Here is a 25,041-nt window from a genome sequence, read left to right as displayed (position 1 = left end):
ATTACCAAAATTTCAGAAATGGTAACATGGAATCGACATTTGAACACCAGAAGTTCCAACGTCGAAAGCCTGCGTTACCCGTAACATTTTTGCAGGGGGGAGCATGCCCTGCTGCACTCCCCACACCCTCTGCATATTATATTTTCCAACTCAGAGATCACACTACAGTGAGAAAAGGATACATTTCCCAATCCCCACTGTAGTGCGGTCTATCAGAAAGTTGATTTCATATAATCGAATGCACACTACCGGAAAATGTTCAACTCCACATTAGCAAATGGATCGGCATTACGAAAACTTGAAAACAGTCTTTTGACCTTCCAAGCTTCATGTAAGTGCTGATCTAAATTTTAACAGTAAACCTCCAGCCAGTGTTAGTCTTACATTGTTGAGTGCAATAGTTTTCAAGCTTTTAGTACAAAGCATCTTACTTACCAGTGGGTATGTAGGACTATACTCTCTGTACTTTCTGTGTCCCTTTTCAGTGGGACTGTAATCCGACTCATCATCACTGTACTCAGAGTAATCTTCACTTGATGTTGCATGGCGCTGTAATTGAAGTACAAACAAATGTAAGTACTTTCAAATGTGCAATTTCCATACAATGCATACAGTTTATGTTAGAACTTGAAATAGACGATTCTGTAAAACACCACACTATTTTTCTACTGTCAATTAAAGTGCTGTCAATCACTAAGAATGAAACATAATCAAGAGTATGAGTGACAGGTTTAGTACACTGCTACACTTGAATGCTTCAATGTTTTTCTCCTTGATGTGTTCTACAACTCACTGAAAACTATGCAGGAATATTATAATGCATGCTCATACCTTTCAACTTCTTTGCTCAATAATTCCGGACAAAGCCAAAAATATTTAGGGGACAAAAGCCCAAAAATCATGGACAATTTTTAGTTATTACTCTAATTCACTTAAAAACAACATGTTTTTACATCAACATGCATTTTCTGAACAATAAGTATGTCACTCTGACGACACTAATGCATTACTGAGTGACTGCAATCCTCAACAATTTACCAGCCGATCAAAAAATAACAATAAATAGAGTAAAATCAGGGACATTCTTCAAAAATGTGGATAGCTGAGAGGTATGGCAAGCACTAAAGCAGCAAAGTTCTGATTCATAAGTGGCACTGGAATGCATACAGATAAAGTGATTTTGTTCCACTGAAACTGAGAATCAAAATAATTTAACTACTCACTCATTTTTTTCAGAGACACAGCTGATGACTGGGAAAAAAATGACTTGAAAACTATCTCATCAAGGAAAACAGCATAAAAAATACAACAGAAACAAAGCTAAAAGAATGATGACTATACATTGCATTAATCTGTTAAACTATGGATCAAGTGTGCAATTAATCAGTGAAACTGCTCAGGAACTCAAACAAATAGAATAAGTAGTACCCATAAGCACAATGTGCTTAAAGGCCATGGGTACGAGAGGCACAGTGAAGAGCAGTAGCATAGAAGGTTGAACTATTCTGAAAAGCAGGGACTTTGGGGATGTGAAGTGCAGAATCATGCAGCTCTATTGACTACTGTTACAGCAGATGTAGACAGACTGAAAGGAAAAGCCAACAAAACAATGTGTTCCCCGAAGGACAGCAATAAGTGGGACACAGCTGCAGAAGGTGAATGAAGCTTAATGATATGGTAAAGAAAGTACCACAAAAGAAAACAGACATGAGAAGTGCACCATGAAAGAAAAGACTAGGTCATGGAAAAGAACCGAAATAAGGAAGAGATCGAGGAAGTAACAGAAGCATGAAAACAGGTCAGATGTGTAACCACTGGAAGGAAATCTTTTGTGACACACAGTTGAAAGGACTTCCTCTTCTGCTAACCCCAGTTCAGGAAAAAGCCGTCCCTCATCCCCATGCTTAGAGCATACTTCCTGTGCACATGTATCAAAACAATACAGTGTGCAAGGAAGAAAACAACTAGTTCCTGTGCCACTCAGATGAACCTCTAGCCACTGAAGGAGTATAACTTGTAAAAAAAAAAAAAAACGAAACAAGACAGACAAAAATAAAAGAAGACCAATTACATAAAGAAAAATCCATCTGCAACAGCAAAGTGAAGGCTAGTAAGAACCCACTCAGAAGGTTCCCCAGAACATAGTACACTGGCGTAAGATACTGATAACTGTAAATCTAGAAGAGGTTACTTAAACAGCAAATCATAACATCCATCGCACAAGTCCTTTTTTTATTCTGGCCAAAACGTCTCCTAGTGGTTGCACATTCCCCTTGTAGAATGAATATAGGTATTATGCATACTTAACTTTGAGGTAGATGGTGAGACTCCCATATATGCATTATTTTACAGAATTAAACCTTACCTTACTGACTCAACAAGACAATCTACTGATAGTACACATCTACTCACTACTCTTCCTTATGCCTCTCCAATCTTCATCAATCTGAAAAAAAAAATGATCTGCTAGAATTAGATGCTTGTTACAATAAGACTGACAGACTTGCTACTAACTCAACATACAGTGGATATAAAAAGTGTACACACTCCTGTTAAAAAGCCAAGTTTTTGTGATATAAAAAAATGAGACCACATAAATCATTTCAAAACGTTTCCCACCTTTAATGTGACTTATAACCTGTACAATTCAACTGAAAAACAAATCTGTTAGGGGAATAAATATAAAAAAATAAAACAATGTACAATAAGCTGGTTGCACAAGTGTGCACACCCTTAAACTGATACTTTGTTGAAGCACCTTTTGCTTTAATTACAACATTCAGTCTTCTTGGGTACACACCTGCCATCAATTAGAGAGACTCTGATTAACCCCAAATAAAGTTCAGCTGTCCTAGTAGGATTTTCCTGACATTTACTCAGTTGCCTGCTACAGCAAAAGCCATGGTTCGCAGACAGCTTACAAAGCATCAAAGGGATCTCATTGTTGAATCAGTCAGGAGAAGGGTGCAAAAACATTTCTACAGCATTGGATATACCATGGAACACAGTGAAGACAGTCATCAAAAAGTGGAGAAAATATGGGACAACTTTGACGTTGCAAATAACTGGACGACCCACCAAAAAATTGATGAAAAGACAAGACGAAAACTGGTCAAGGAGGCTGCCAAGAGACTTAAAGCAACACTGAAGGAGCTGCAGGAATTTCTGGCAAGTACTGGTTGTGTACTACATGTGACAACAATCTCCAGTATTCTCCATATGTCTGGACTATGGGGTAGGGTTCCAAGACAGAAGGCGCTTCTTACACAGAAAAACATCCAAGCCCGGCTAAAATTTGCAGAACAATACATCAAGTCTCCCAAAAGCATGTGGGAAAATTTGTTATGGTCTGATGAGACCAAGGTTGAACTTTTTGGACACAATTCCAAATGGTACGTTTGGCGCAAAAACAACACTTCACATCACCAAAAGAACACCATCCCTATGGTGAAGCATAGTGGTGGCAGTATCATGCTTTGGGGTTGCTTTTCTTCAGCCGGAATTGGGGCTTTAGTCAAGGTGGAGGGGAATTATGAACAGTTCCAAATACCAGTCACTATTGGACCAAAACCTTCAGGCGTCTGATAGAAAGCTGAAGATGAAGAGGAATTTCACCTTTCAACACGACAATAACTCCAAGCATACATCCAAATCAACAAAAGAATGGCTTCACCAGAAGGAAATGAAAGTTTTTGAATGGTCCAGCCAGAGCCCAGACCTTAATCCAATAGAAAATCTGTGGGGTGACCTGAAGAGGGCTGTGCACAAGAGATGCCCCAGCAATCTGACAGATTTGGAGCACTTTTGCAAGAAAGAGTGGGCAAATATTGACAATTCAAGATGTGCCATGCTGATAAGACTCCTACCCAAGAAGACTGAATGCTGTAAATAAATCAAAGGTGCTTCAACAAAGTATTAAAGGGTGTGCACACTTAGGCAACCAGCTTAATATATGTTTTTTATTTTTTTATAGTTTTCCCCTAACAATTTTGTTTTTAAATTGAATTGTACAGGTTATAGGTCACATTCAAGATGGGAAAAGTTTTGAAATGATTTATTGTGATCTCATTTTTTTATATTACAAAAACCTGGCATTTTAACAGGGGTGTGTGCACTTTTTATATCTACTGTATAGATCACATCAATGCACTACCTTACATCAACTAAATTGTCTTGACCTAACTAATTACCTAACTCTCACCTAACTTACAATGGCCATGATATAATATACTAGCCTGACAAGTGTCCTGCACTACGTAATCTACTTCATCCTGTACATAACAGAAGATGCTGGAGATCTTCTGACAAACTCCTATTACAAGTTACAAAAGCTAACAATCACTATGGAGTTGCTCTCTACTCTAATTGAATCTCCATGATTTGGAACTTAACCCCCGAGCCAATCATAACCACTGCCAATCCCTCACAGTTCAAACTACTTCTAAAGTCCCATCTATCTAATTCTTGGCTCTGCTCGTCTAACTTCTGGCTGACTATCATTCCCTCTTGTCTAACTCCTGGCTGACATCCATATGTCTTACTTATCTCACCTATAAACTCACCATACATATCACCTTACTTTCTCTCTCTAGATACTCTCTTTCAGTCTTTGCACAATTACTGTATCTCACTGTTTCCAAACTCATCACCTACAACTTATATTGTGCTTTGTATACTATATATAGTTGACTTAGTCACATCTGCCATAATTCATGTTTAGAAGATGTATTACAAATGAAACAATGTTTTATTTCCTACTTTATGCACTAGTTATGCTCCATAATGCACTTTTTATGTATATCTTAGTATATTTATTATGTATAATCTGTGTTCTTCTGTTTATGCTAAGTTTATAAACTATGTAACTTTTATTTGCATCTTTTAAGGTTTTCCCCTGGGACTCTGGTTGAAAAAGTATCTGTGCCCAACTGTATCATCCCAGTAAACAAATATCAAATAAATAAATAAAAATTAATAAATTATTTAATTTTCTCTTTGGTTCTTCACAATAAGATTTCTACTAGGCATGAGTCCTTGTGATATGTAACCACACATGCTTAGGTACTGCCAAGGACAAAGTATTTTTAGAAAACAGTTCATCAGATAGACTGGAGAAAACACCGGGAGCTGTCCCTTAGACATGCCTGGATAGGTGCTTATTTATTAAGTACTAAAAACTGTTTTCCTCTAGACAACTGAGGAAAGTTGAGTGATGTAGTAATTTGTAGCTTATTTAGCACTTACAATGAGTTCTGAACAAGTGCTGAGCTCAAAGAAACAGATTGGAGTGCTGAAACTAGAAAGCTGGCTAGTTCTAAGAAACAAAATTAAGCTAGAAGGCTTCCCTCCAACACAGAAAGGCTTGGGGGCTCGGAAGCTTACAAACAGTCCTGGATACAGCACATCTGTATCTGAACTAGCTGACTTACAGGAAAGGCAGGAAACAAGCTTAGAAAATGTTTTTTTTTTGTAAGGTGGAAAGGGGAAACGAGGAGCAGAAACTAACTGGGTTGGCCTTCACAAATGTTCTCCCTGGATTAGGTAGAGTGAGGTAATGACACTAGACTGGGAGAAGTGTCCCAGATCAAATTTACAGTAGGGGCAACTGCAAAGCCACTAAGTATAAAAACAGGATACCAATGGGGAGAGAGGGTGGGAAACAAAAATCAGAACAAACAAACCCAACCAGATACTTAACAATTGTAGAAAATTTCTAGTTAATACCTCACACACAGTGAAACTAGCTAGCAAAGTATATGCAGACAATAAAAGTGCAATAGATAACTCAGAAATAAGCAAAAAACAGGATACTTAATGTTATATATCACAGATTAGTTGGCTCAGAGCCCTTCCTCGGACTGTTTAAGCACTGTATCCTTTTAATAAGGTATCTCTGTAGGCATTCCAGTTGTTGCATGTGTCTGGACAGATACATGCCAAAGGGAAAATTACACTCAATGATTAGCCTAATGAAACCTGAGTAAAGTGGGGGGACGACATCTCTAGATCTACACACAAGTCCTTTGTTTCAATGAAAAATAAAAGGCAGCTGTTGCAAGACAAAAGTGACGCTTGGTAGGTGGTAAATCCTTTATAAGCAAAAAACTCCAAATCCAAAAAGATACAGACAATATTCATCCAAGATAAAACAGTGCAGGCAAACACAGCAGTATTAAGCGCTTTCGTCTGGTAAATGACTTCCTCAGAATACAAAATACTGAAATTAGCACCTGTTTAAATACATTGCTTACCCAATCACAAATAACTGACATCATTTCCCCCATTAACAAGGCTGCAAATACTTAATGCAAGCCAAATATAAACCAATAATACATATAAAAAGTTTAAAACATCCCTAAACAATATATATATAACTAAATAAAAAACATAGATTTTAATTTCAACAGAGAAGATAAAGAAATTCTATCATTTAACCCAGGAGCATAAGCATCAAGCCTAATTTGCCATTTGAGTTCGACAAATTCCAAATACTCATTCAAGGGTCTCCCACGAGGTCCCAGCTCTACCTGTTCCAAAATAAAGTCCTTTGTTTACAAACTGCACAAAATGGCAGGACTTTCTAATGACAGTGCATACATATTTGTCAAAAGTTATGTCACAGTCCTCAGAAGATCACAAATCCTGTACAACTAAGTCAACTCTTAGAGGCGCAGCATATTGTCAATGTGGCAGTTCACTAGGGTAGATGACATCACAAAGGATAACATAAAGCATTTTTTTTTATTTAGTTTCAGTCTATGACTTTGACACAAGCTTTTCGTTTGAGACAAACATTCCTTCAGGATGGCCAAGTCATTTGGGGATTCAATTACTGCTTTCAGCTTGCAGTCATCTGCAAACTTAGTCAGCTTGAGATCTCTGGTATTGGTTTTTATTTCTGAGAAGTCTGCCTAATGAACCCTGAGGGACTCTACTAGTGAATGGTCGTTTTGTGGAGGTAGCTTCCCATATTCTCATCTCCTGCATCCTCTCTGTGAGCCAGTTGGCAATCCAGTAGGTGGACATAGGTGTTTATTTCCAGTTCAGCTTTTCTACTATGCCTGATTGGGGGATTGTGCCAAAAACTTTTAGCCAGGTCAAGGTATGTGGTGTGTACAGTTTTACCTTCATCCACTACTTTGGTGAACTTTTCAAAAACGTCCATCAGGTTAAGTAAACATGACCTGCCCTTGATGAATCCACTCCAAGACTGGTCCAGTGTTTGGAGGTTCCCTATGTCTTTATTGATTAGTTCCATGATAAGGCTTTCCATGGCTTTGCATATGAGGATGGTCAGACTTACAGGGCTGTAATTGCCAGTGTCAGTGGAAGGTCCTCTCTTATGAAGGGGAATGACTGTAGCTGTTCTTCATTTGCTTGGTAGAAAACCTGTATGGATGATGAACAGTGCTGTTAGAGGGGCAGCTAAATTATGCTTCGTGCTATTTACGATGCATCCAGAGATATGTGGGCCACTGATGCAGTATTTTTATCTTCTGATAGTGCCTTTAGGACTTGGCCTTGTGTAATAGCTGGAGGTTGCCTGGTTTCAGGTATATCTTGCAGGACAGAAGGAGGGGAGAGAAAGGTAAAGTTTGAGATTAATTTATCCGCCAGGGACAGTAGTTTCACTAAATCTTCAGCCTCATTGCCCACAATTAACTGTGCTGTACTTCTGAGATTACAAATGTAACAAAAAAGCTTTGTGATTGTCTTTGGCTTGGATAGCTATTTTAGCCTCAAACATCACTTTGGTGGATTTTACTAGGCTCCTGAGTTATTTCAATGATGAGGACTCTATCATACTGGGAATCACTCTTATTTTTGGTCAAAATTCTCTTCCTTTTATCGTATAGCTTGATGATATTATGGTTCCACCAAGGGGGTTTGCCCTGCATCTGTTCCTATAGGGGACTGCTGCATCTATAGCATGGTGGTGTACAGTTTTGTACATTCAGAAGAGTTAACTAGGTTTGGCAAGGATTTTGGTTTTGCCTTCTGCACAGCTTCTTAATTAAGAGGTCTAACAAAAGAATTAAATTATTAGAAATCTCTTCGAAAACTGGTTAAAGTGAATGGGACACTCAGGAATGTGGATGAACATCCTACGTTATTACCTGCTGAAGGAAACTACAATATTTAAATCAATGAATAGAGTAGAATAAAAATAGCCAACAGCCAAGAAAATTCTGGCATAACACAAAAGTAAAAAACAGAAAAGCCTTCATTTCCAGGAGATCATTAAATTACCAATACATTTTTTTTTAGTTCAGTGGCTCAAAACTGCAAAGTAAAACAAGGTTGTTAACTCTAGTTATTAAGTAAAAGACTTCCAAAATGTTTGCCATGACAGCAAGTATAGACATAGGCGCACAGGTCTGTAATCCAAACACAAAATCATAGTCCTCTAAAAATGGGCAAGCATTTCACTGTTACTGCAGGTCACTCATATAGCTTTGGTGGAAGTTGGCTAAGGCCCTGAAAGCATATTGTGTTACAAAAGCAAATAACCTTATTCCCCTACAGGTAAGACTATAAAGTAAAGATGAAAAAAAGAGCCCTCAAGCAGATGCACTGGAGATCCAACCAGAAAAAGGCTTGCAAAACATGTGCGTACAAAAAATTACAAGCCTCTTACACTCACAACATCATGAAAGATACGTAAAACAGTACTGAAAAATTAAAAAGTTTCAGCACAATGGCTCAAAAATGCACAAAGATACTCACAAAAAATGCATTCATCCTCAGTGTAAGGCATCCTACAATTTATGCAAAAGTCTTATGAGAACAGAGCCATTTCTAAGCAACTACGAATGCAAGTTCCATTACGAAGCACTGCCAAACAAAATGAGAAACACTAAAGAAAGGCATTTAATTCATTACACATATACGCAGCTCATGAAGGTACTTCTGAATCAAATACCAAACTATGGGTGTATAAGAAGACATTAAATACCTATACCCAAACATGTTACAGAAATCATCTGAAACAAAGTCTGCAAGCAGGAAACAAAATGGCAAAACACCCATAAATCTACAACTGGGCAGGCTCCAAAACAAAAATATCTGGTAGAGGGTTTCATAAACAGAAAAACAAAAATGCATTCAACACTCATTTCAAAGCATCCTGGGAATTATGAGATTTCCCAGAAAAGTATTATTATTTATGAACTTCAGTCCATAGCCAAAACTTTTTGTTTCTAGCAACAGCCATTATTGTCTGCTGTTGTCTACTGTTTTAGGGATGCTTTGGCTGTTGGCTCTCGCCTGGAGACTTGCTTTGAGATGCTCTCTATGGTATTTGTATCCTATACCATCTACATATGTAGTGCAATTTCTGTAGCAGATCTGCACACAGCAAAACATCTGTGATGTCCCTGACTTAGCTTGGTGACACACAATGGACTCCCATTTACCATATTTGAGGACTTCATAAACATCTGAATAGAAGACTGGCAAAATTCCCAAGAGTAGTAGCAAGCGGGATGAATACAAAGTTTTCTGCAGTCTTATACCTGCCCTTAAAGCTACTGCAAACAGCACTGTTATAAAATGCAATAAATTCTTTATACCGATAGCTGTGAAAAGCCCCGATAAACAGCTGTGAAAAGCCCTGATAACAAACACGCAAACGTTACCCTCTACTACACTAAACGTAGTGGATTTCAAACCCATTTAACTCCTAAAGCATCACCATTATTTCCAAATCTCTAAGACTTACTCTGTGCTTAGCTTTCCGTCTCTTTTTTGATCGTCTCTTTTCTTTCTCTCTCTCCTTCTCTCGTTTCCTTTTCCTCTTCATTCTTTTGTGGGCTTTATCTTCATCTGTGTCACTCTGTTTTTCTTTTTTGCTTTTCTCCTGAGATTCAGATGTATCCTGAGGTTCCTCCTCAACACCATCATCTTCGAGCTCACCTTCCTCCAACTCCCCATCTTCCCTGCATGAACAAAAGTAATACAGCAGTCATTACTTTAAGAAAGATAAAAATATGTGCTTTTTACTGTTACGAGCTGAACTACAACAGGGCCCACCGCGACAGTCCTTTGTGGGTTCACCTCATCTGCCATTTAGAATGTGGCAAAATCTTGGAAGACCAGCATTTAAGGATGACACAGTACCACATGCATAACTATGCAGTCTCTAAACCTGCTACTATTACCTTTTATGTTAGCAGTACACAAATTCTTGTAAATCAAGACAAAAATGAAGAAGTGACAATTTAATTAATAAACAAGTCCTATACAAAATACATATCTGCCTGACATAAAGGGAGCTCCAGAAAGCTGAAGCTAGTGAGGGAGAAACTCATCAAGTAGAAGGTTGGATTAAGTGAAGGTATTCCAACCCCAAGGAAAGTCCTTTCTTTGATCACTTTGCTATCCCTGACATTAAGGACCCTCTGACTGGCCCTTTCTTGGCTGAATCCCAGCCACTATGTACCAGAGTGGGAAAAGAGCTGGAATACCACATTAGCATAAAGTGCAGACTGTTGAACTGTGAAGTACGGTTTTCCCACACGATGCCCAACTTCCGAAGTTGTAGTTAAAACAATAATACCTAGTGGAGTGTTAAAAGATCAAGAGGGCACTGCACAGATGCTTGTAATAGGCACACAACTGAAGTAAGCACTAGAGGTAGCATCTCCTCTAGTGGAGTTGCCTTTGACAACAGCATTTGCCAGTAGGCAACTGGTTACCTGATGGCAAAAGACAAAGCAGCTGGCAACCTACTTGAAAACGTTTCCGCTTGGCAACTTGGATCTTAAAAAAAAATCTAAGTCTGTGCACCAAAATCAATGTTTGTGCACCAGTTTCAAGTAATAACTGAGTGCATATTCAGTTGCTCCCTCAGTTTCTGTCCTCTTGATGAAAACCAGCTGACGGGCAGGCTGTTCTGGGACTGTTTTGAAACCATATTCAGAAAGAAGCAGGAGTCTGCCATGAAGAATACAATCTTTTTGTGAAAGATTAGTTAAGGTTTCCTGCTCATAAAAACTATGAATTCTAAAACCTTATACAAAGATGGGAAAGCCACCAGGAAAATATTTTCCATGGAACAAACTTTAATAGGTTTAAATGGTGGATGCACAACCATTTGAAAGGAAGGTGTCTTCAATGGAGAAAGAGGATACAACGGGTCTTTTAAGGAACTGCTTGATGAGCTAGTGTTGGGCCACATTCTTGCACTCCACAAGGTCATGATGGGTAAAAAACAGCTGACACCTGCAAGCACATTGACCACAGAATTGCAGAGGACCACATTAGTCAGTGTCTGTGATAACTCAAGATCACATGCAAACAGACCAATCAGGACAGTAAAGGGTATCCACTCCATCAAATAGGTCTGCTTACCAACAGGAATCCTAACTTCCTCAGTCTCTGAAACTTCAGCTAGAAGAACAGCCAAGGAATCTACATCAAACGCTAAGCAATAAGGTGAAGTCAACTGTTTCTGTAACTGTGAGATGTATTCTTGGTTTGAATTAGGACAGTTTCCTGTATTGGCCTGGCCTGGACTGCACTGTCTAAACCAAAACACCCTTCTTGGCCACCAAGGGATAATGAAAATTAGTTTTGGCAAATATTTCCTGAACACTGAGAAAAGAAATAGCAGAAAATGTTCATCACCCCCCCCCCCCTTACCCTGCTGAAGTGAGGTGCAGGTCTAGGTTTTCAAGAATGTTGAAGTGGTCAATCGCCAAAATGTCAGACTTCCAGAAGATGCTGACCAGACAAACTCTGTATATGAAGCTCCAGCAGTGCACTGGAAAACCAGTTCACAGAATTTGAGAGCCTGTTAAATTCCTAAATGATATGAAGTGCTGGCAGAAAGGTGCCCTTGTCTATGACTCACTACTAGTTGAGTACTGTCTCCATGTAAATGGAGGTACAGCCTCCTGCCCTTCTGCTTAGTTAATTTGCAGAACCCTTTCCCTTTGAGGGGGGGGGGAGGCAGAGTGCAAAGGATTAGTCCAGATAAAAATCACTTTAGCTAGCAGATAATACAGTTGTTCACGTTGAACTTACTATAACAGTAAATATTGGAATGATCATTGCTGCAGTAGCCTTAGCTATATGGATTATATCCTGCCAAAGATATAATGGCCGGCCAGCTTCCAAAGCTTCAGGCACCTTCCATGCACCCAAACTGTCAGGCAGCTTGAGCTGAGCGGACCAAAAGACAAGTCTGGGAGCAAAGCCCTTCAGAGCTTTCCTGTCAGCAGAAAGAGGGAGGCAGAGTCCTGAAAGGACTATGCTAGGAACAACAAAAAAAGAAGTTATGTCTTACCATAACGTTCCATCTGTGTTGTAGATCTTTGTTCATTCATTACAAATAGGACCTCGGTTCCATCCACGGAACTGATATGGCCGTTTCTAAGCTCACGCCAGACAAAAACTCTCAGCTAAGACCTACCCATAATGCCCCTCTCCTAGTTACTCCAGAGCGAGTTTGCCCACCCTTAGATAATAGATGTAGTAATACTAAATATAGTAGGAGAATCTGTCTGAGCAAATACCCTAACCAGGAGTTCCTAAAGTCCACCAGGAATCCAGGCAGGAAGTAATGAATGAACAAAGATCTACAACACAGATGGAACGTTATGGTAAGACATAACTTCTTTATCTGATGTAAATCTTTGTTCATTCATTACAAATAGAACCGAGTCCCCAGCTACTTGAGTCCTGGGTAGCCCTAAAGAAGAATATTCCTGAGCACCATAGAAACAAAAGATGCTCGTCCCCTGGAGGGTAAATCCAATTTGTAATGAGATATAACAGTATGAGGTCTTGCCCAAGTGGCTGCTGTGCAGATATTATCCATAGAGGCTCTGGAATGAAATGCTATAGAAGTAGCCATAGATCTGGTAGAATGAGCCTTTATTCTGGAAGGTAAGGATAGCTTATTCTGTTGGTAGATAAAGGTAATGACATTTCTAAGTCAGGAGGATAAATTCACTTTGGAAACAAGTTTACCCAATCTGGGTCCTGCAAAGGCCACAAACAATTGATCTGTTTTCCTGAAAGATTTAGTCCTGTCCAAATAACAACGAAGCTGCCGATGCACAGCAAGGGTGTGCAAAAGGTACTCCCCTCTGTTAGAATGCTGAGGGAAGAAAACCGGCAGGTCAATAGACTGGTTAATGGAAAAGCCAGAAATGACCTTGGGCAAGAAAGAAGGGTCAGTACGAAGGGACACCCTATCCGTGTGAAAGATCAAGTAAGGACTCTTGACACTCAAAGCTTGCAGCTGAGATACTCTTCCCGCTGAGGTAAGTGCTACTAGAAGTAAGCTTTTCCATGACAAAAATTTCAAATCACATGAATCAAAAGGCTCGAAAGGAGAACCTGCGAGAGACTAAAGAACCAAAGTCAAGTCCCAGGGTTCTAAGGGAGGCTTGACCGGAGATTTAACATGTAATACTCCTTTCAAAAAGGTCTAGCATAAGCGGTGTGACATAATTAAAGAATTATGAAGACCATTATGAAAAATGGCGATAGCTGCTAAATGTACAGTGATCGTCAAAGCTGAGGCTCCTGCATGCAAAGGAGTAGTCAGGTATTGTAGGATCTTTTGAATAGGTACAGAGAAAGAGTCTAAGTTCTGATTTTTGGCCCAAATAGAGAACCTAGTCCATTTACTAGAATAAACTTTCCTAGTGGAAGGTTTGTGAGAAGCCAGAAGAATTTCACGAACAGGAAATGGGATGTCAGACAGCCTGGCAATCACTGGAAGTGAAGGAACCAAGCTGTGAGCTTGAGACTGTGCAGGTTCGGATGAATCAGTCCCTGATGATGAGATAACAGGTCTTGGGAATGATCCAGGATCCACGGATTGTGAATCAGATGAGGCAACAGAAACAGGAACCAGACTTAACAGGGCCAGTAAGGGGCAATGAGGATCACTTTGCTTCTCAACCACTGAGCTTTCTGGAGAAATTTTGCAATGAAGGGAAATGGAGTAAAGGCATACAGAGGACCTGGTGGCCAATCGTGTTAGAGCATCCCTTGGTGGTTCCCCCCTGAAAGGGGGATCAGGGCAAAGTAGCTTCTGCATTTGTAGTTGGGGGGGGGGCAAACAAGACACAGCAAGGCTTGCCCCAGCATTGGAAGATCTGATCCGCTGTTACAGAGTTGAGGGACCACTCATGAGGCATCAGGATGTTCCTGCTCAGATTGCACGCAATAAGGTTGGAACTCCCGGGAATGTGTGTTGCTATAAGGAGGCGGTTGGAAGCTATCACCCAGTGCCAAATCCTCATGACTTCCCAACACACGGGGTAAGACCTGGTTATGCCTTGCTTGTTGATATACCAGACGACTGACATGTTGTCTGACTGAATTGCAATGGTCCCAGAGGGTAGGGATGTATGGAATGCTTGCAATGCTAAGAGAACTGCCCTCAGTTCCAGGACATTTATGTGCAAATTGGCCTCCATGGGGGACCAGGTGACTTGGACAGTATTTCCCTGGAAATGCCCCCCATCCTAACAGGGAAGAGTCTGTGCTCACCGTGGCTGTGGGCAGAGGAAAACAGAACGGTTGAGACAAAAGATTTGTTTGTGGACTCATCCACCATAACATTTCTTCCTTACAACGGTTTGAAAGTTTGTATCATGTGGTCGAGTGGGTAAATTAGCAACAACCATTGTGCGGAAAGGAGCCACTGTAGGATTCTCATGTGCAGTCTTGCCAGTGGTACCAACGTAACGGCAGCCGCCATGGAGCCTAACAGTTGCAGTACAAGACGTGCTGGTACATAAGACTGAGGAAGAAGACCTTGGATTTGGTTTGTTATTTTCGAAAGCCTGTGAGGGCGGAGAGAAGCTTGATAGGATGTTGTGTCGAAGACTGCTCCAATGAATTCCAGTGTCTTCATTGGAGACATTAAGATTTGTCCTTGTTGACTGTAATCCCCAAGCGGAGAGCGAGACCTTGAGTGCAAGAAGATTCCTGTTTGGAGCAATAAGCGAGACCTTGAGTGCAAGAAGATTCCTGTTCGGAGCAATAAGGAGCCAATCGTCTAGATAGGGAAACACCCAAAATCCTTGTAGTCAAAGATGAGCTACCACAACTGCCATACATTTGGTGAACCGAATGGCAGTGCCCTGAACTAGTAGTGATTGGCTCCCATCCGGGAGCGGAGAAACCTCCAGGAGTGGTGATCCATCTTTATGTGGTAGTACGCATCCTGGAGGTCTACAGAGCACATCCAGTTATCCCTTCCTAGGAAGGAAGGAATGGAATGTATCGTGACCATTCGGAATTTTTGAGGTTTGAAAAATTTGTTCAATAGGCTAAGATCCAGGATTGGTCTCCAGTCCCCTGTCTTTTTTGGCACTAAAAAGACCCTTGAGTAAAACCCAGATCCTGCCTGGTCTGGTGGTACTGGTCGGATGACTTTTCCTTAGCAGCTTTTCTAAGGCTGCTAATTCCCTCTGACTGGGTGGTACATCAGGGATTCGTTTGAACGGTCTGGGAGATAAATCAAATGGTATTTGGTAGCCTATGGATATTATTCTCTGCACCCAAACATCAGTAGTAATAAGATGCCAGGCTGGTAGATGCAGAGAAAAACAACCCCTGACTGCTTCCAGAGGAAAGCAATCGGGCCGCTGCTCAGGAGCGCTGGTAGGGTCTGCCGGAGAAACAATCTCTAGCTCCCTGGTTACACGGACCCCCTCTACCCCAAAAGGGACGTCTTCCATATGAGTTGCCCCCTCAGCCCCGGGGGGATTGTTCACCACAAGTGTCACGAAAAAGGTCCTTGGGATTTCTTGAACCACATTTTTCCTCCCTTCTGGTTCCTGGAGTAGGACCTCTGGGGGTTGGAAAGGTGTATGCCCACAGCAGACAAGGTTTTTCCGTCTTTCTCACTACGTGTAAGTGTGTCTTGTACTTTGGGTCCAAAAAGTGCAGATTCGCCAACAGGTGGATTGACGAAGGAAGATTTAAAGGGGTCTGTGAATTCACACAACCACATCCAAGCATTATGTCTCATGACAAGGCCTGATGCGGCAGCTCGAGCTGCCCCCTTGGTGGAGTGAGATATCAAATGCATCGAGGAGTTTGAGATGGATTCAAGGGTAGCTAGCAGCGAGGCGATATATCACGCATCTCATCAGGCAGTACCCCATCAAAGAGGAACACAGTTTGGAAATTAGGTCTCTTTGGAGGCGAGCAAAGTGTGCCAGATAGTTCAGTGACCGAATGTCGCTGAAGCATAGGTCCATTTCCCTAGTCTGTACATGGTCTGAGACTCTCTGTTTTGAGGCTGGACGGTGGAACTATCTTCTGCCAGTTCCCTCTCGGTGGCCGCCGCCACGACCATAGAATCAACTGTCAAACTGCTAGGACCAGTGAGGCTTGTCTTTAGGTGTAGATAAAATTTTGTCTGGTCTCCGAGGGACAGGTTCTACGTTGTTTGGGGCCTTCCAGGCATGCTGCACAATGAGTTTAATAAGGTCTTCTGCTGGTGGAGTCACCCAGGAAGTAGATGTCAGGGCCTACAGGAACACAGATTCCTCAGAAGAAGGGTTATAGGACTTCCAGTCTCCCCACTGCTGGAGGATTTCCAGAATGTCTCCGAATGGCATGTGGTCTGGGGGAGACCATGGGGACCCTTCCCCCTCCTCACAGTGTCTTCAGTGAGAGGTTCCTCTGGTGAATCAAGGTGCTTCCTCTTGCACCATTTCTTCCGGGGTGGCTCCCCAGTGGGAACCTCTGAGGAGGACTCCGGAGACGGGGTTCCCTTCAAAGAGGGTTCTTGTGACTCACATGCCCGGGGTCCCGGAATAAAGGGTTTGGAGAGGTGCATGCTAGGGGAGAATTCTGATACTGATGTCATTGGTGCTGACTGCGAGTCCACTATCTGTACAGCAGGCCCACATGAGGAGGGATGGGAATCCGGAACTAGGAGGGACATTCTCGGAACCAGGGTCACACCTCGCCGTGAGGAGCCCACCTCCAGGTGAGGAGCACTGAGAGAACTGGAAGCCGGAGCCGTAGACATAGATGGCATCAGCAAGAAAATAGGCGCCAGGCTAAGTACCAAGGTACGGACAGTCCAAGCACTGCTTTGATAGAGCATCGGTTCCACCAGAGCCAATGCAGCAAAGGTGGATGGTGCAGACAGGGAAAACACTGCTGTCGGAACCAAGACAGTATGCACCTGCGTGGAAGTATCTTGTCCTTGGCAGGTATTTGAGTTTTGGAGCCGAAGAAACTGTCGGCACCGTGGCTGGGGATGCTGCCAAAGCAGGTACAGTCATCGGAGCTGATGTTGGATCCAAGGACAGCACCGAAGTCAGTGGTGTCAAGGTCAGAACCGAAATAGGGGTGAATATCACGGATGGCACCAAGGGTAAAGACACAGAGTCTGGTGCTGAAGACGTGTGCGCCGAGGGCGCTGGCAAAGCAAGGAGCCGACTCGGTTCCGTAACTGACAGATGCAGGAACTGAGTGACTCAGTTTGTCCTTATGTTTTTTGGTCTTTGGAGGAGGTGAGACCTCAGACCCAGATGGAGCCTCCGAAAAAGGTGTCTTGAGTAAACCATAAGTTTATTTTTACGTTCTGCTAGTGTACAATTACTAAAACTAGCACAAATGTCACAGTCAGCTCTAATATGATCCATGCCCAAACAGTAGACACAACGAGCATGTGTATCCGAGTTAGGCATCATCCATCCACACTTGTCACACCGAACTTAGCTTTGACTGACATAAGGCAAGAAGGCTATCCTATAGAAAAAAACAAAATAAGGGAGAGAAAACCAGAGATGGTATTCAAAAAATACCACAAGTGGTAAAGAAGGCAGAAGAGAGGAACAGTACCAAAAATGGTAAAATTTAAATCACCATAGAAAAGGGTAGGGAACAGAACTAGGTTATAGGTGACAGTGAGAAAAGGCTAACAACTAAAAAGTAAAACATTTGAAGAAAAACTGTCTTAAAAATAGCAATTTTCTACTTAGCTTTGAGAGAGATGGCTAGCATGTCTGACCAGGAGCACGGCAAACAAGATCTGGAGTAACTAGGAGAGGGGCATTATGGGTAGGTCTTAGCTGAGAGTTTTTGGCTGGTGCGAGCTTAGAAATGGCCGTATCAGTTCGAGGACAGAACCGAGGTCCTATTTTTAATGAATGAACAAAGATTTACATCATCAGATCATAAATTTCCACACCTTGGCATAAAAACCTAACACACAAAAACAAGGGGGATGGAAGGAGGCAGCAGCTACTACAGCAGTGATCATTCGAACATCTAAGTTCAACTTACACAACTGTACTATATTCTTTATACTGATCACTGCTGCAGTAACTTTAGCTATATGGATAAATTAGCATAGCTAACTACATTTGGGAGGTGAAAGGAGAAGAGTCCAGGACCCCCTGGAGAATAGTCCTAGTAATGTTTGATCTGTACCTAGAGAGGGAATCAAGCATATGACTACAGGACCATGCAGCAGCTTCTTGAGTGTTTCAAGAACCAACCCCCCCCTTCCAAAAAAGTCATAGATGAAGTGCCAAGGCCCTGGTAGGGTCTGGAGTAGATTTGATATGGTGAGCGTAACAAAAGGTAACAGCATTGGTGGTGCTGCGGAAGCATTGTCGCCTCACAGTAAGACGTTGTCCTGTTAGATTCTCAGCTAAAGCATCTTCTGTGTGGAGACATGCGTGAATGGGCATACCTTCGTTGAAGGTTGTGCGTCAGGGCCAGCAACTCGGCACGTAAAAATCTACTGCCAATCATTAGCAGACTGGAGTTCCGCTGTGGCGACCCCTAACTGGGAAAAGCCGAAAGACACAACAACAAAAGGTAACAGCGTTAGACAACCATTTGGCAATAGCCTGTTTTGACCCCAGCTGTCACTTCTTACCTTTACAAGAAATATACAACTGATCCAAAGATCTGAGAGATAGTTCTGTCAAAAAGGTACCACAGTTGTTTGCGGGCATCCAAGATATGGAGTATCCTTTCTCCCTCATTTTTAAATTCAGTAAAGAAAAAAGGGGGATGGATAGTTTGGTTTAACGTAAATTCAGATACCACTTTAGGCATAAAAGAAGTACTAGTTCTCAAAGGAACCCTGCTCCATGAAAAATTAATCAGGGATAAAATACTGCAACAGTGATCAGTAGGATACCCACTGTTATGGTGAGTTCTTTCTCAGCTGTACTGTATCCAGACTGAATTCACTGTTGCAGTATTCTTGACATATGGGTGACTCCCAGAGCTGGAGGAGGAAGGAAGGAAGAGTGGTTTGCAATTGAGACGAGTTGTCCAGAAGTCCAGAAATGACTAACATAGCAAAAGCTGTTCTGTAGCTGGAGAAGGAAGCGTGGTTAGCTACTGAAAAAAAAAAGAGTTGTCAAACTGTCCAGACAAGACTGACCTAGCAAAGGCTACCCTGGACCTGGTGAAAGCATCAGTTTTGTAGTGTTTGGTAAACGTGTGCGAAGAGGACCAAGTGGCCACCTCCAAGATAGATCTGGAGTCTGTTCTTTTGTGGAAAGCTCCTGAGAAAGTGATTGCCCTAGCTGAATGTACTTTAGGGCAGGAAGGTACAGTTTTCCCATGACATGAGAGATGGCCTTTGATTGAAATCCAGTGTGCAATAGTTTGTCTGGAGACTGTCTGCCCCAGCTTATGGGGCATAAAGGATACAAAAAGCTGGTCAATTTTTCTGAAGGATTTAGATTTGTTCAGGTAAAATCTGAGTATCCTGTGAATGTCTAGAGAATGTAAGATCCTTTCCCCTGTTTTGGGGACTGGGAAAGATGGTGGAAGATGAATGGCTTGACTGAGAGAGAGAGCACGTTCACTAACTTGGGCATGAAGGATGGGTTAGACGCGAGAGTCACCCTGCCTTTGTGAAAATAAGAAAAGGAGAATGGCCATGAGAGCTTATAGCTCAGACACCCTCCTGGCAGAGGTGAGGGGCAAGTGGAGGATGGTTTGCCAAGTACACAGATGCAGATAATGCTGATTCAAAGGGAGAAAAACAAGCTTTTCTAACACAAAATTAAGACCTCAAGGGGGAGAGATGGGTTGTTTTGGGGAAGTTAAAATGCAGAACTCCAGTGAGAAAGAGCTTGACCTCCAGTCTAGCCATAAGTGGAGGCCAAGAGGGAAGCTTTGATAGCAGACAAGTGAGCTTTTACAGACAAGCAGGCCAAGCCTGATGAAAGACATTCAGAGGTATTACAGAACTGTAAGAACTTGTGCTAAACGGAAATCCTGACTTTGTCTGCAGTATCAGAAGGAAAACTTTGCAGTGTAAAATTTTCTAGTAGTGGGTCTCTTGGCCTGTTGTAGGACATGTACAACCTCTTCAGTAAAGAGAAGTCTTTCAGGGATTAAAATCCTATTATCCATAGGGTTAGGCTGATGGGTGGAAGATTCAGGGGGAGCAGCAATCCTTTCTGCTGAGTTTTCAAGTCTGGCTATAGAGGAATTCTCCTGTAATTTCCCTTTTTGAGAGGTAAAATAGCAGGGGAAATCAATGCTATCTTGGCCAAAATGTAGCCAGTAAGAGGAATTTGGGTGTTTCCTTTTGTGTCTTCAGAAGAATTTTTGTAAGAAGAAATAGGGGGAGAAGGTAGAGAGGAAATTCCCTGTCCAGTGGGAAGAGATGGCACCTGTCCCACAGACTATGGGACAAGGATCCCTAGTGCAGAACCAGGGGAACTGATGGCTGATTTGTGAAGCAAAGAAGTCTGCGAGTTCCACACTGCAATGTGATGTTGTGGAAGACCTCACTGTGGTCCACTCGTGGGGGTCCGCAAGGGAGTGATTTAAGCAATCTTCTAACAGATTTTCCCGACAGGGGATGTATGTGGTCATGAACGTGATGCTAATTTGTGTTGTTAAATTTCATGCCACCTGTGCTAACATGCATAGTTGGTAAAACCTGGTGCCTGCCTGTTTATGTACCACATGAGGGTGGCCCAGTGGTTAAGGTGCTTGCCTTACAAACACAAGGTGCAGGGTTTGAGTCTCACAAGGGATAATTGGCTAGGCTTAAAATGGCTCTCAAGGGCAGTTAGCTTAGTACGAACCGATGACCGTGGTGTTGCCCTGGTTTCCAAAGGTCGGCAAAAACTTGAAGAGCTTGCAGAACAGCCCTCATTTCTTTTAGCAGAAGCCAATAAAAACAGCAGAAAGCAACAAATATGGCTGTAGTGCAGAAACAACTATTTAATAAGCGCTTTCACATCTCTGTATGATGCTTCTTCAGATTTTAAAACTTTCCAAAAAGTAAACATTTAAGTATAAAATAAATCAAAACATCCAATCACATTGCAAATCTCATTATGACGTCTGCTTTAAATAGTAATTATGCTGTTGCTTTAAAGCCACAATAACATTTCACAAACAAAATATTCTATGCAAAAAACTTGTTAACCATAAAATGAATTAATTTAGCATCCTACATAAAAGTAAAATATATACATTTGCATGGAAAATACTGAATAATAAAATACATTCAACTTATTTATTCAGAGGTCTAGCTAATAAAAAAGGTTTAATGGACACTCTGTCATTCAAACCATAGCACCTGTTGGATTGCAGCAGAATAATCCATTTTACTTCTTGTTTCTCTGTTGTACTCTTGGTATTGCCCAACCGTGGACCCCTAAAAATCAATTCAAGGACTATAAAATTAAACTTGTGCACTAATCCCTCACTAAGAACATGTCTTCCTAGAGCATTCGTCTCATCTTCCCTGTTGATGGCATATACATTTATTTTAGGCTGAGTTCTTTCAGGAATTGGGGTTGTCATTTCCCCTGCAATCAGTGTGATTCTGTCCATGTCCTCCCCCATGACTCATCTGAGGCATCAATGTGAACCAGTTGAAGAGTAAAAGGTGGGAAAGGTAAACCTGGGTTAAGGATGACCTGTCCCTTCACCAAATAAGCTCCTTCTTGAGACAAGGGAGGAGGGGAATCAGGTTGTCTAATGAGTATCAGTGCTGGGACCACACAGACGTCAGGTACCACTGAAATTCCCTCATGTGGAGTCTGGCCAGGGAAATCATAGGAAAGGTGGCTGCCATAATCCCAAAGTCCTTGGCATCTCCCTTGCAGAGTAATGGGTTGGGGAGGAGAGGTCTTGGAAGTCCATAGAGTCCTGGAAAAGAATCTTGCCAGTTGATTGCTCAACCGGTAGGCAAAAAGGTCTACTTCCGGAACTCCCCAGAGATGGATCAAATGTCAGAAGACCCCCTGATCTAGTTTTGATTTGTGGGGATCTACCCTGGTCCTGCTCAGCTTGTCTGATATACAATTTTGCTCTGACGGAATGTAAGATGCCTGTAGAATGAAACTGTGCTGTGAATCTATATCTCAAATTAACATGGCTACTCTGCAAAGGTTGGCTGCTCCTTGCTTGTTGTTGTCTGACAACTTTGAAGATGTCTCGGGGGCCAAAGATGGTTCTGAACGTTGAGTGCCTTGATCAGGGCAAGCATCTCCTAGCTGTTTATGTGCTTGCTTTTGTCCTTGGTGTCCCACATCCCTGCACTTTTATACCTCCTGAAACTGCTCTTGAAGCGAAGTCCAAAGTATCTGTGTTGACTGACTGCTTTGGAGAAGGGGAGACCTGGATTTAGGGATATTTGTTGTCACTATCAAAAGATTGCTCTTCCGACAAACCACACCAATTGGGATTTGAAAAGAAATAAGGGTGTTGATCCTGAGACCATTGTGATTTCAGATACCACTGCATCTTTCTCATGTGGACTCCTGCAAGGGGTATCATGAGAATCATAAATGCCATGAGACACAAAATCCTGAGGAATTCTCTCACAGTGATCAAAGTCTGAGTGTAAAAGCGTAGAAACAGATCTGAATAAGGATCTATTATTTTTCTGCAGAAGGAAAGCTCTTTGAATTGAGGTGTGCAGTTAACATCCCAGTAACACAATCCTGTGTGAGGGAGTCAAGAAAGGCTTTTGACTGTTCTCTTGGAATCCCAGCTTGTGCAAGCCATCCCTTACCCAAGGGAGAGAAATTCCTGACATTCTGAATAAGACTCTGGCAAAAACAAGCAAGTTATCTAAATATGGAAAAATGTGTCCCCCCTGTAGGCTGCAAAGGGCTATAACTGGATCTAGACACTTTAGGAAAACTCTTGCTGCTGTAGATCGTCCAAAGATTATGGCAGAGAACTGATAACGCGATCCAGTCATACAATACCTCAAGAAACAATTGAAGTCTAGATGATTAGGTATTTGAAGATAAGGATTTATAAGTCTAGTGTTACCAGTAAACTTGAAAGATAAAGAAGAGGTAATAGGTTATGAAGTGACATCATTTTGAATTAGGGCACTACCACAAGCAGGTATAGGAAAGAAACATCCAGAACTGGTCTCCATGCATTTTCTTTCTTTGGCATTAAGAACATCCTTGAAAAAAATCCTTACCCACTTGGGAAGGAGGAACTTGTTCTATCAGTCGTTAAGACAGAATGTGATGAAAAACAGGTGGAAATAATCTGGAGGATGAGGAACGACCTCCTTGGAAAGGAGAGGTTTCCTCCCACTGCCATCTGTAATATTGATCAATGATATTCACAACCCATTTGTCTGATGCAATCTGATGCCAAACAGAAAAATGGAGATTAAGACAGTCTGGAAGAAAATCAGGGTCAGGGTGAGAGTGGGTCACAAGGTTTCTTAAACAGTCATTCAGACATATTGGGGTGCCCTTGGTTTGGGGGAGGTTAGAGACTTCTTTTTGAAACTCACTTGCCATTACTTCTTAAATGTCCGTTTACCTGAATTATGTTTTCTGCCAAAAATGGAAGAGAAAAAAAAATCTCTTGGTCAATTTAGAAAAGAAGAGTTGAAAAATCTTAGAGCTTCCCTGAATCAACTTGCCCCTTTCATCATCATCTCTGCAGCACAGGGGGTCAAACACTACACCTCCACCCAAGGGAGAATTTAAAATCTCATCATCAGGAATGTTCCGAGAATACAGGCATGCAAACCTCCTTAAAATCATACCAGTGGTCACAGACCTAGAAGTAGAGTCATACACACACACTCTACATACAACGAGTGACCTGTGCAAAAGAAGAAACTAAGTTATTTAAAGCAGATTCTTTCCTCACTAGACGAAACTGTAGATAAAACATTCCTCATACTTTCACAATTTGACAGAGCAAACTTTTAACATATGAAACTGACAATTCAAAATTCAGAAATTCTAAACCGCTTTAAGAATACAATACGTTCCTACCCTTATCAGAAAGAGTAGGATTGGAACTAACTAACTGGTTAGCAGGAGTGGGATAAGCTAAGGTACGGCTGCTGGGTCAGGTTAGGAAATATTGTATAAAAATTTAAAAGACTGAGGAATATTATATATCCCACCTGCCTTCTTAGGACAGCTGGCTGACTAACAGGAAAGCTGCAGACAACCACCTTCTACAGCTGACAGAATAGGAGGAAGACGTGAATGTTCTGGAAAATCCGTCTGTAAACAATTCATAGTATTTTCTGAGGGACTGAGAAAACTCTGTGTTCTCCCATTGAAAACAATGGGATATTCTGTAAATAGTCTCAGAGAAAAAAGAAACCTCACAGGTAGCATCAGAAATGGAATTCTACTCTGAGCCTAATTCAGAAACCTGAAGAGAAAAACCCATACCTGTGCTTCATCTTCCTGTCCATATTCAGAATCTTGAATCTCTCAGGAAAAGAGGTATCCCTCTTTCTTTTACCAGAAAAAATGTTATAAGAAGGATCAGTAGCCTCAATTAAACCCTGAGCCAGACCCAGTAGATTCTTCTTGTTCAAGGAAATTTGAGGAGGAGTATATGCATGTTTAGTTTTCAGTTTCTTTTTGACAGGAAAAATGGGGCTAACAGGTTATTAATAGCAGCAGCAGCATCCCCAGTGATGGGCACAACATTCTAACAAAACAGGGAAGCCTTCACCGTTCCCTCTCCAAGGACCAAAAAGAGTGGCTCTCCCTTGCCCACTGGGGGGAACCCATCTACAGAGGACATGGCTAACCTCCAGTCCATAGTGGC

General features: G+C 41.7%; 1 protein-coding gene across 1 annotated transcript in view; it reads right to left on the bottom strand.

Annotated features, from left to right (window-relative positions):
• The window catches only part of ZC3H4 (zinc finger CCCH-type containing 4), a 589,226-nt gene that overhangs the window by 542,015 nt on the left and 22,170 nt on the right, over positions 1-25,041 (bottom strand). The window contains exons 2-3 of the mRNA XM_044083867.1: positions 9,722-9,959; positions 436-549 (exon numbers count right to left, since the gene is read on the bottom strand). Of these exons, the coding sequence (XP_043939802.1) occupies positions 436-549; positions 9,722-9,959 (352 nt within the window). The remainder of the gene's footprint in view (positions 1-435; positions 550-9,721; positions 9,960-25,041) is intronic.

This window comes from Protopterus annectens, chromosome 1.part0 (assembly GCF_019279795.1).
Source record: "Protopterus annectens isolate FY-2018-M chromosome 1.part0, PAN1.0, whole genome shotgun sequence".
Classification (NCBI taxonomy): Eukaryota; Metazoa; Chordata; order Ceratodontiformes; family Protopteridae; genus Protopterus; species Protopterus annectens.
The sequence above is the reverse complement of the archived record's forward strand: the minus strand, read 5'-3'. Positions and strand labels throughout refer to the sequence as shown.